Source organism: Nyctereutes procyonoides, unplaced genomic scaffold (assembly GCF_905146905.1).
Source record: "Nyctereutes procyonoides isolate TBG_1078 unplaced genomic scaffold, NYPRO_anot_genome, whole genome shotgun sequence".
Classification (NCBI taxonomy): Eukaryota; Metazoa; Chordata; class Mammalia; order Carnivora; family Canidae; genus Nyctereutes; species Nyctereutes procyonoides.
Genome location: NW_026575145.1, coordinates 8,953,475 through 8,965,848, shown reverse-complemented (window position 1 = coordinate 8,965,848; position 12,374 = coordinate 8,953,475). Strand labels below are relative to the sequence as shown.

General features: G+C 40.2%; 1 protein-coding gene across 1 annotated transcript; it reads left to right on the top strand.

The window, feature by feature from the left end:
* The first annotated feature begins 3,027 nt into the window (after positions 1–3,027).
* On the top strand, positions 3,028–10,765 carry PNN (pinin, desmosome associated protein). The gene is made up of 9 exons (XM_055309334.1): positions 3,028–3,220; positions 3,907–3,978; positions 4,376–4,444; positions 5,165–5,237; positions 5,356–5,450; positions 5,661–5,736; positions 7,108–7,263; positions 7,346–7,484; positions 8,179–10,765. Exons 1-9 carry the CDS (start codon positions 3,108–3,110, stop codon positions 9,681–9,683), a joined length of 2,298 nt encoding a protein of 765 aa, XP_055165309.1. The 5' UTR covers positions 3,028–3,107; the 3' UTR covers positions 9,684–10,765.
* The last annotated feature ends 1,609 nt before the right edge of the window (positions 10,766–12,374 follow it).

Genomic DNA, 12,374 nt, shown 5'->3' with positions numbered 1-12,374 from the left:
TGTGATTAATTCTTTTCTTAGTGATTTACAAGGAAGGTTTTTCTCCCAATTAATTTAATGCTTCCCCCAAGTTAGCATATTGATTTTTCTCTTCTGTTCACAATAACCTTTCAACTCTCCATATTCTTTCACAGAAATTTAAAATCATCTTCCACAAATAGAATTATGGCAGCTTATTTTCTTTTCTCTTTTTTATTTTTTTTTAAAGATTTTATTTATTCATGAGAGACAGGCAGAGACAGAACAGGCTCCATGCAGGGAGCCCGACGCGGGACTCGATCCTGGGTCTCCAGGATTACGCCCTGGGCGTGATCGGGTCTCCAGGATTACGCCCTGGCCGAAGGCAGGCGCTAAACCGCTGAGCCACCCAGGGATCCCCCTCTTTTCTCTTTTACATGTCCCTTCTGATGTTTACATCAGTGTTTTGGATCATCACATAGATGCTCCACCTAAGTCTTTGAAAACGCTGTTAAAAAGAAAACTACAAGCCAAAAATGGAGTCATTTTTTCTAGGCCATGTCACCGAACTGGAGCTTAATACTTATTCGCAGTTCCAACCTCCACTAGAAATGTAGTCTTAGCTGATAAGTCACAAATTTTTCTGATCAGTACAAATAAAGTAATCTGTCCCAGAGGCCTTCTCCAACCCCTAAAGGTAGATGAGATAGTAATACACTTAATAAGATCCTTTTATCCCCAAAGGAAAGTGACCTCACCTGAAATAATCCTTTTTTTTTTTTAAAGATTTTATTTTTTATCATGAGAAACATACAGAGAGAGGCAGAGACATAGGCAGAGGGAGAAGCAGGCTCCTTTCAGGAAGCCCAATGTGGTACTTGATCACTGGACCTGGCATCACAACCTGAGCCAAAGGCAGATGCTCAATCACTGAACCACCCAGGTGTCCTAAAATAATTCCTTTTTCTATTTATGACTTCCTTGTCCTACCTATGAAAATGTTTCCATTTCTGTAGCCTTTTGGAGCTCCCCTCTGCTTGCTAGATGAGATGCTACCTAATTCATGAATCAATTAATAAAGCTAATTATATCTTTAAATTTTACTGTTGAATTTGTTTTATTTTTTTTTGAATTTTTGTTATTTAACAACACTAGTGTAACTTCAAAGATTATTTTGTAACTATAATCTTAATTTTTCAAGCACCCAAAATTTCCCATCTGTGAAATCATGTCCCTTTTGTCCTGACTGCATTTTCCCTTCATCATCACCATCAAGGAAAAGGAGTCCAAGCCTGCCATTGAGGTTAAAGAATAACCAAATGACCAACTTACTGAGGTTGATTTCTCAAACAATAACATGGCGTCCTTAGAATATTTTGGAATTTATGGGAAAGTAATATTTATTGAGCATCTACAAAATGTTGAACACAACAGCCCACACTAATCATCCCTCATAAAGCTATGTTAAATTGCCTAGGATCCTGGTAATAGATTCGATGGAAGTAGAAAAAGATCCTCTATTTTTGGTTGCCTCTAAAAGCATTTTTCCTTGGAAACTGTTATACATTTGGTGGTTAGGATCTACTATTACCACATTCTCATGCATCTGTTGAGTATAACATAGTGTTATACTAAAGATCAGTGAGACTAGGTATGCTTATAATCAGTAATAATTTATATTATCAACCCTTATTCCTTTTACACAGTTTTACTTTCCCCCATTGCACTTCTCCATTTCTAACATGCCCTGTAATTTACTTATATTTATCATCTGTCTCCATACTTTTCTTGCCCCCAAACTCCTTGAAGGCAGAGATCTTTATTGCACACTGACCATCCAAGTACCTAGAAAAGTGCCTGGCACGTAGTAAGCGCTCAGCAAATACTACTGAGTGTGTGAGTGAGTGAGTGAGTGAGTGAGTGAGTGAATGAGTACATGAATGATTTTTGCTCCCCGAGGAGCCTACAAACCCCACAAAAGCAGGAACCACAGCGCTCTTGTTCTAGTTTTTATCCTCAGAGCCTATATTACTGCTGATAAACAAAGGAACTTTTAAAGATAGAGAAATTAAGATGGTAAGTGGAGTTAAGATACCGTTGTCCCACGAATGTTTGATACAAGGTTGACCCCCAGCTAACAGATGGTAACCAAGATCATTCCTAACATCGTTTTCTGTAATTTGCTAATGTATTTCCGGAACAAAACTGTTCACATGTTGGCTGTGTACACAGAGCGGAATAACAAGCTAGAGGACACTCCCTCTTATACACACAAGTCACAATAGGGCCGCTACTCTAGATCCCCCCTTAAACTAACCAGCTGTATAGGCCAGTGTAGACGAAAATGCCTGTCTCACTGGTCTCGTCGTCGCTTTTTTCACCTAGTACACACTTGCACAGCGTCAGATCAGGCAGTGACTCTCAGCTGGGGTGACCTAGGGAGTCACAGTTTATCTCCAGATTCAATTTCCTTACCAGTAGTAAGTATTCTATTCAAGCTTTGAATTGAGAGACAAGGCATATAAAACGTTTCATACAGAACCGAAAAAAATAATTGTTGGCTATTACGATTAATGCCTTTTCACGTTGTTCATTTTTTAAGTCCTTCTGTTCATTATGGTTTAACCCAATGGAGGGACGCCTGCGCCCCCCTCTGCGCCCCCCCACCCCCTCTCTGGGCATGCGCACCAACAGCACGGCCGCACCCTTTGCTAATCTAATCATTTCCCGGGGAATGATCGGGTAAATGATCCCACTCTGATGGGATTAGGTGGTTAAAAAGGCACAAGGCACGTCACACCCTAAGTTAAAAGGGCTGGAAAGCTGCGCGCTCCGCGCCACGAGGGCAGGCCCGGGAGCCGGCGCCCGGACGACCGCGGACTCTCAGAGGCGCCGAGGCTCTGCGCTAGAAGCGGAGCCCGGCCACCGCAGCTAGTTGCGGGAGGGAGGCAAGCGCCCAGAAGACTTCCCATTGGCCCAGAGTCACAGGGGCCGCCGCTTCTCCCCCTTCCGGACGCTGAGTGGTCGAGGCCGCCAAACAACGCCTACTGCCATTGGCTGGGCCCTGCTGTCAGTCTTCTCGCGTCTCGCGGCGCGACGGAGCCAGGCGCGGCCTGTAGAGCAGTCTCGAAGCCTGCTGCAGAGAGAAGATGGCGGTCGCGGTGAGAACTTTGCAGGAGCAGCTAGAAAAGGCCAAAGAGAGCCTAAAGAACGTGGATGAGAATATTCGCAAGCTCACCGGACGGGATCCGAATGACGTAAGGTGAGAGGCGGGAGAGAAAGGCCGGCTCCAAGAGGCAGCTCTGATGCCGGGGTGAATTGGGGGCGGGAAGGGCGGCTAGCCCTGAGAAGGAAGGCTAGAACATCGGGGCCTGCCCCCCGGGCGGCGGTAGAACCCCGTCCTGGGTGAGGCGGGGAGGCTCCCACGCCCTCGGCGTCGGTCTCGCAGCTCAGGCGCGCGAGGAAGGAGCGTGGCTCCCGGCGGTGCCGGAGTGTCCTCCTGGCCTGCGGGAAGGCCCGGGCTGCCCCTTCCCGCCCTCGGCCCTGCAGGCCCGGAACCGCAGCACAAAGCCCCCTTCCCCATCCGCCCGGTACCCGGCCGGGTGCTGGCCCGGAGACCCTCCCGGGACGCGGTCCGCCGCCTCTCCCCCGGGCTTTGGCCCCCTTGCCCACGTGCAGCTTCCTCGGAGTGGGCGAAATGAGAGCCTGGTCCGAGCCTGTTAGTGTGTAGTGGCAACGAAGTAAACGTGATTTCAGTGATCTTGGTCTTGAAAAAACAAGGAAGTCAAAATAGTACTTCCTGTCGTGTTTCAGGCACGTGGATTTGGATGCGTATTTTTAGAACTTTTCTGGTTATTTTTTCTCTCTCTGATGTACCGCATCCGTGAAAGTATTTGGTGACATTGAGTCCACACATGATTTTCATACTGATTTGTAAATATCTTTTAGGCCCATCCAAGCCAGATTGCTGGCCCTTTCTGGTCCTGGTGGAGGTAGAGGACGTGGTAGTTTATTGCTGAGGTAAGATTTTCTTAGAACGTAATTTATATGCTAAGACCCTAGAAATTTTTACAAAGTAAGTATTGTTTTAAACAAAATTTGCAGTAGAGTCCATGTGTTTGTGTTTGTTTTGTTTAAAACTGTGAACAACCATGGTTTTCTGTATAGTTATCTCGGAACTTCATTTATATGCAGAACTAGAGACTGAAGAATGTATTAAGTACTTTTTTGGTCAACTCTTTATTTTTGTAGTTTTTTAAAAAGTGCTAAAAAAAAAAAAGCATCTTGGAGTGGATGCCCATTTAAGGTTGTTATAATTAGATGGGTTTTCTAAAAATTCAACTAAATCATCTTGTTAAAGGTAAATGTCATTTATTTTTAAATACCAGTTGCTTTATATTGCACATTTTAATTGCAGGCGTGGATTCTCAGATAGTGGAGGAGGACCCCCAGCCAAACAGAGAGACCTTGAAGGGGCAGTCAGTAGGTATGTTAGAGGAAAAGCTTCTGAAGATAGACTTCCTGTTTCCTAAGGTAGCCACAAATACAAGTATTAAATAAATATTGTTGAGTTCAGTGTTAGAATTGAGTAGTATACTACTTCACTTGTCTCTTTCCTTGGTACTTGACTGAACTAAGCCTGTAATCCTTCAGAACTCAGTTCTTCACTAACAGTAACAAATTTTACTAAAATATCACGAGAAGAATAAGATTGAATCAGTAGTTTCTACTACTTCTCTGTGTTGTACGGTAGAAACTTAACCGCTTGAGGAAAATAGAGGAGATCAGGATTTGGTCATTGGAGGGGGATCCCTGGGTGGCTCAGCGGTTTGGCGCCTGCCTTTGGCCCAGGGCGTGATCCTGGAGACCTGGGATCGAATCCCACGTCGGGCTCCCGGTGCATGGAGCCTGCTTCTCCCTCTGCCTGTGTCTCTGCCTCTCTCTCTCTCTCTCTCTCTCTCTCTCTCTCTCTCTCTCTCTCTGTGACTATCATAAATAAATACAAATTTATTAAAAAAGAAAAAAAAAGGATTTGGTCATTGGTGACAGATTTTATCCTTTTCCTACCAGAGGAAAGAGAAATAATGGGTTAGAGAGTGATAAAGTGAGACTTCTGGAAATAAGTCATAGTAAGAGTAAACATTTGTCCTTGGTAGGCACTTAAGTAAGGTTTTACGTAGTCTTTTAAATTCTTTTTCTATGTCAGGCTGGGCGGGGAGCGTCGGACAAGGAGAGAATCACGCCAAGAAAGCGACCCAGAGGATGATGATGTTAAAAAGGTAATTGAGATGAAAATAACTACTTACAGGATGAATCCAGTATTTCCATCTTCCTACATTTAGGAGTGCTACCTTTTCATATGCCTGTTAAATTACTAAGATCTGTTTTCTCTTGCAGCCAGCTTTGCAGTCTTCAGTTGTAGCTACCTCCAAAGAGCGCACACGTAGAGACCTTATCCAGGATCAAAATATGGATGAAAAGGGAAAGCAAAGGTATCTTTAGTTTTTTATTGGGGAAAAAAAATTTCTGTCAAATAATGCAATTTTAGGAAAATTTATATGTAAGACTTGTCCAAGTGCCTGTAGTATGTTTCTTTTTTTTCTTTTAACATTTTTTAAATTTTGTAGTATGTTTCTTTTAGGAAGTGGTGAGCTTAGAGGAAGTGGAACCTACTCCAGTAATTTCCTCTTTCTGTTCTTTAGGAACCGACGAATATTTGGCTTATTGATGGGCACTCTTCAGAAATTTAAACAAGAATCCACTGTTGCTACTGAAAGGGTATTTTATAGTTTTCTTTGCTTCCTTTAAGTATTCAAAGTAGTTTATTACATGTCTTTGAAAAGAATTGAAAAACTCTCAAGGGCACTCCCGGTGGCGCAGCGGTTTAGCGCTGCCTGCAGCCCAGGGTCTGATCCTGGAGACCCTGCATGGAGCCCGCTTCTCCCTCTGCCTGTGTCTCTGCCTGTGTGTCTCTCTCCCTCTGAATAAATAAATTTAAAAAAATACTTATTAAAAAAAAAAAAGAAAAGCTCTCAAAACTGAGTTGTGGGATGCCTGGTTGGCTCAGTGGTTAAGTGTCTGTCTTCAGCTCAGGTCATGATCCCGGGGTCAAGTCCCACATCAGGCTCTCCACAGGAGCCTGCTTCTCCCTCTGCCTGTGTCTCTGCCTCTCTCTGTGTCTCTCACAAATAAATAAATTAAAAATCTTAAAAAACAGATACAAAACTGAGTTGCAGGCCTAAATAATGAAGCCAAGAAAAAACTTAAGAAAATTTCCTGAACTTGTTCAATTTTTAGCTGGTGTGTTTTTGAGGTCTTGTGAAGTAACTGGATGAACTTCTCTTTCAGTGCAAAAAGCCTGGTCAGGAGAACCTGGGTTCCTGTTTGAGCTCTACAACAATCTAATTTTGTGGTTTTGGGCAAGACTCTTCATTTCTTTAGGCTTCAGAGTGCTTTCTTTCAAACAAAAGAATTGAACTCAGAATTGTAACTAGTTCAGTGATTATACCTTTTAAGATATTTATACACGCAGACAATAATTGTCACTCTGGAAGCAAAAACCTAAACATTTCCCTGCCTTCCACAGTTTATTTAACTGCAATCTTTCTAAAGGTTTTTTATTAAAGCCACAAAATAGTGTCCTTTCTGTTGAACATCAAGTTACTGCTTCTCAAAGGAGAACTGTGGTGGAAAGCGAGTTATAGATTAATAAAGTTTTATTACATCTTTTATGTTAACTTTCCTAGGGAATGTAAAAGGCTTCAAAGCATAATGTTTGAAGATTAGATGTTAATTGTTGGAATCTTTGATTTAAAAGAAACAATAACTGAAGATAACAAAGACAGTGCTCTTCTTTTTTTAGGTTTTATGAAAGAACCTTGCCTAAAACTTATATTAATAATATGGGTAATGTCCTTGCTATTTATTTAGATTTTTACATTGAAAAGCTTTTTAGTCCCTGTTTCTTGAAAGAAAATTGCAATTAGCCTCAAATGCTAAGTACTAAGTTTGAATTAGTACTTAGTTTGAATTAGCTGGTATCCTGAATTGCAAATATGCAACCTATAAAGGTAATATAGTAAAATTGTAATGTTTCACATGCAATCAGGATGTATAATAAGTTTTTAAAGATAATTGGTTTATCTTCAGCAAAAGAGGCGCCAGGAAATTGAACAAAAACTTGAAGTGCAGGCGGAAGAAGAAAGAAAGCAGGTTGAAAATGAGAGGAGAGAACTGTTTGAAGAGAGGCGTGCTAAACAGACAGAACTGCGGCTTTTAGAACAGAAGGTTGAGCTTGCACAGCTGGTGAGTAGTAGTTTGGAATAGGAATTCTAAGATTGGTAATCCTTCATGTTTACAAAATCCTGACCTTTTATCTCTTCTTTAGCAAGAAGAATGGAATGAACATAATGCCAAGATAATTAAATACATAAGAACTAAGACAAAGCCCCATTTGTTCTATATTCCCGGAAGAATGTGTCCAGCTACCCAAAAATTAATAGAAGAGTCACAGAGAAAAATGAATGGTAAGTGGACATGAAGAGATCCAGTGAAATTGGGTAAGGTAAAATACTCACACATACATGTTTGTTTACTGTAATTGTGTTTCAGCAGTTGATTTTTTAAAAAAGATATTCAAAGGTGCTAATGAGTTAGTATAAGGGCATTCGATTGATAGTAGAATTTAACTTGAAATTTAACTATGATGTAGGTAGTGCTTAATGCATATGTATTTCCTGTTTAAATAAGATGACTTCTTTTTAGCCAGACATAAATGCTAATGAAGCAAAAAAAAAGTGAACATTGATATAAATGAATAGAATGAGTACACTTGGAAGAGTAGACACTGCTGAGATGGTGATTAGATGATTAGTCTTTCTGAGATCAGAAAAATTAATGGATGGCATGATAACATAAGAATGATTTTATTTCAAAAGTTTTATTCTTATCCAGTATGAAGTAAAATGGCAAAAAAAGTCCTGTTTTTCCATCAGTTAATGTAGTACAGTTGCCTGCTACTAATATCTTAGAATATAGGTTTCAGGCGGGGGGGGGGGATCTTTGTTTCTGTCATTTTATTTCAATTTGTAATTATTTGCTGTAATCAGTATTGTGTCGTCATCTGTTTACAAAAATACATTTAGATAAAGTGATGACAATTTGTGACTGTCAGATCCTGAGTTTAAGTGTTATTTACATGTGTATATTTTTATCCTTTAGCTTTATTTGAAGGTAGACGCATCGAATTTGCAGAACAAATAAATAAAATGGAGGCTAGGCCTAGAAGACAATCAATGAAGGAAAAAGAGCATCAGGTGGTGCGTAATGAAGAACAGAAGGCGGAACAAGAAGAGGGTAAGGTGGCTCAGCGAGAGGAAGAGTTGGAGGAGACAGGTAATCAGCACAATGATGTAGAAATAGAGGAAGCAGGAGAGGAAGAGGAAAAGGAAATAGGTATAGTTCATAGTGATGCAGAGAAAGAGCAGGAGGAGGAGGAACAAAAACAGGAAATGGAGGTCAAGATGGAGGAGGAAACTGAGGTAAGGGAAAGTGAGAAGCAGCAGGATAGTCAACCGGAAGAAGTTATGGATGTGCTAGAGATGGTTGAGAGTGTCAAAAATGTAATTGCTGAGCAGGAGGTAATGGAAACCAATCAAGTTGAAAGTGTAGAACCTTCAGAAAATGAAACTAGCAAAGAACTGGAGCCAGAGATGGAATTTGAAGTTGAGCCAGATAAAGAATGTAAATCTCTTTCTCCTGTGAGAGAGAATGCCAGTGCTCTAGAAATGGAAAATGAGCCTGAGGAAAAAGAAGAGAGAGAATCTGAGCCCCAGCCTGAGCCTGTGGCTCACCTCCAGCCCTTGCCTCAGCCTGAGCCTGAGCCTGAGCTACAGCCTGAGCCACAGCCTCAGCTACAGCCTGAGCCACAGTTACAGCCCCAGCTCCAGCCCCAGCCCCAATCCCAGTCCCAGCCACAACCTCAGCTTCAGCTTCTACTTCCGCTTCAGCCCCAGCCCCAGGCCCAGGCCCAGGCCCAGCCCCAAGCAGTACTCCAACCCCAGCCTGTCTCTCAACCTGAGATTTTGCCATTAGCTGTTCTACAGCCACCAGTTCAGGTAATTCAAGAGCAAGGGCATTTACTACCTGAGAGGAAGGAATTTCCTGTGGAATCTGTAAAACTCACTGAGGTGACAGTAGAGCCAGTCTTGATAGTACATTCAGATAGCAAAAGCAAAACCAAAACCAGGAGCAGAAGTAGAGGTCGAGCTAGAAATAAAACCAGCAAGAGTAGAAGTCGCAGCAGTAGCAGTAGTAGTTCTAGTAGCAGCTCAACCAGTAGCAGCAGTGGAAGCAGTTCCAGCAGTGGCAGCAGTAGTAGTCGAAGTAGTTCCAGTAGCAGCTCCAGCACAAGTGGCAGCAGCAGCAGAGATAGTAGCAGCAGCACTACTAGTAGCAGCGAGAGTAGAAGTCGGAGTAGGGGCCGGGGACATAACAGAGATAGAAAGCACAGAAGGAGCGTGGATCGGAAACGAAGGGATACATCAGGATTAGAAAGAAGTCACAAATCTTCAAAAGGTGGTAGTAGTAGAGATACAAAAGGATCAAAGGATAAGAATTCCCGGTCCGACAGAAAGAGGTCTATATCAGAGAGTAGTCGATCAGGCAAAAGATCTTCAAGAAGTGAAAGAGACCGAAAATCAGACAGGAAAGACAAAAGGCGTTAATGGAAGAAGCCAGGCTTTCTTAGCCTATTCTTTGCAGCAGAAGATTTCTTGATGAGTAAAAGGATTACCTTTCCTTGTAAGGAGGATGCTGCCTTAAGAATTGCATGTTGTAAAAAATCTTTTTGGAAAATACAGACTGTTTGTTTACCAGACATTCTTGTACTTTTTGCATAATTTTGTAAGAGTTATTTATCAAAATTATGTGAGGTTCCAAAATATGTAAAAATTATAATAATAAAAAAAGATTAACATCCCTTGTCATCTTTTTTAAATATCCTATACACTTCAGTAAGAATCTGTATATTTTAATAGGTAAATCTTTAAGTCTGTTCCCTTCAAATTCTGTATCATACATTGCTTTTGTAGAAATAAATGTGCATTTCTTTCATTAGTTTTGGAATGTCCTCTTGACACTTGTATAATAAATTACCCTCTTGATATCATTTTCAGCTTTTATCACTAGATACTGAACGTGATTAGAATGTCTTTGAAGGTTTCTTCACTTTTATTTGCTTTAGGCAATTATTTGGAGTTGTCATAGTCAGATCTTTGCAGCTTTCAGGGAACATAGTTCTCAGAATCATTTACTATTTTTTTCTAATCTCCCTTGTTATTTTAATCTAAGCATTTCCCCCTGTTTCTCATATATAAGTCATATTTGGTAGATAAAACAGTATGATTTGGTTGACATTTTCTTCATGATTATAGGAGCATCATTCGTTTGTCTCCAGGGCTACTTGTGTGATAATAGCATATACATCTATTGAAGAAAATAATCACTCTCTAGGGGAGGGAGGTAGAAAAGTATATTCTAAACTTGGGTTTTTGAGTTTGTGGTCTTGTCTTAACTTTTGTGTTGGCTCTAAATGAAACATGCCAATATGTGTTCTCAAGAGTTTTTGTTAAGTATTGTATGAAAGTTTACAGAATGAAGGAAGTTCATCTACACTTGAATCTGTAAGCAAGATAACACACAAGTGTACCAAGTGATTATTAACTTTGTTGTTTTATAAATTTGTATGAATTTGGAGTATCTGTTGCCATTACTATATATGTGCAAATAAATGTGGCTTAGACTTGTGTGACTGCTTAAGACTAGTACTTGTATTAACTTTCTGATGCTTTTATACAAGAGAGCACTTTAATTGCAAATGGCCTTTGAGTTCATAACTTGACATTGACTAGCTTTAGGCTTGACTGAATGTTTAATGTTTCCTCCCTTGACAAATAACATGGTGATGGTGAAAGCGTCAGTAAGCATTTCCAGCACTGTAGAAATATAAGAGAACATGTTAAAGTACTCTTAAAAATCTTTTAACAGTAAATGAGTAGAACTTTTCAAACTACAGAGCTAGCTACCTGCATTTCTGGTCCCATTTCCACCAAGAGTCACTTCTTACAGGGGTTTAATAATCTCCAACATGTAATATAAATTTTATACTGTGTAACATGGAAAAATTGGTAAAAACTTAAAAGGGATGACCATAAGTGTAACCTGGTTCCTAGAATCTTTATTAAATCTAAAATAATTATATTAAGATCCTTTGGACAAATTAAGTTCACTCATTTTTACCTGGAAAAGTTGAAAGATTGGCCTGGTACATATGGAAAAGGAACTAATTTGGCTTTCAGCTCAGTTGTTAAGAGTGGTAATGATGGGGCTATAAAAGCATGGGAGGAAAAGTGTTTGGAATATGAAGAGGAATTTTAAATTCTATATAGAATTCTATTTCAAATTTTCTAACTAGTATGCACTTTAAATTGGAAGGCTTTATCTTTAAAGCAAGGTTGGCTTGTTTTTTTTTTGTTTCCAACTAGTGCTTTGTCCTCAGATGTGAAATTATATGGAATTTGTTTTCAGAGAACCATGTATTGGTTCCTTATAAAGATACAAGCAATGTTAGAATATGGAAGTAATGACAGTTTCCTAGGGGGAAAAGGTACAGGGTTTTCTTATTAGGTGTTACAGGTAGTGTTTATGGACAATGTAGAAGCTGAAGATGGATAGGGCTAGAGACTGAAATTAGTTCGGAGACAGCTAAGGAGCTATTTAGGAAACCTTGCTTTTTCTAAAATCTCAAGGTTGGCACAACCACAGAAGTTGAAAACTAGTTTGATCTTCAGTGAGCTGTACCTCCAATCTAGGGCTTATTTGTGCACCGTCTACAACTCTGGTGACTGTACACATGTATACTCTAGTAATTAGGCTAAGCAAAACGCACCAAAGTAATAAATTTGAGTTTAGTATTAGCCGATGCTGTCCGAACAAGTCATTAAATGTTTCAGGGTTCAATTATTTAACAAATTAACAACAAAACTTGAAATTCTTGAGTAAAATTTTCACCCACTTTCCCTTCTTGAGGTAATGCCATTAAAGCACTTAGCCCAGAAAACATGTTCGCTATTTACATGGTTGGATCTCCCTGCTACTAAGTCAATTGGGAAGATTGCAATGTGATAAAAATTAGCCTGAGGAATCTGAAAATTTCTTACACTTTAATGTCCCTTAGCATGATCTTTTCCCAAAAGTGATACTCAGATGCCTACAACTGCTTCCTATGGTCATTTGAGTACTGTATTTGATTTTGTAATAACCACCACTTGCCCTCACTGTCCACTTTATTTTCATGACATACATGATACTGTATAGTTACTATACTTTGACTTACCTACTTTGCTCTTGAATGCAAG

Excerpts from the sequence above, each read along its gene's own strand:
- PNN (XM_055309334.1), top strand. The coding sequence starts at position 3,108 with ATGGCGGTCGCGGTGAGAACTTTGCAGGAGCAGCTAGAAAAGGCCAAA. Across the intron at positions 5,238-5,355 it reads AGGATGATGATGTTAAAAAG|CCAGCTTTGCAGTCTTCAGT; the intron begins GTAATTGAGATG and ends TTTCTCTTGCAG. Across the intron at positions 7,264-7,345 it reads AGGTTGAGCTTGCACAGCTG|CAAGAAGAATGGAATGAACA; the intron begins GTGAGTAGTAGT and ends TCTCTTCTTTAG.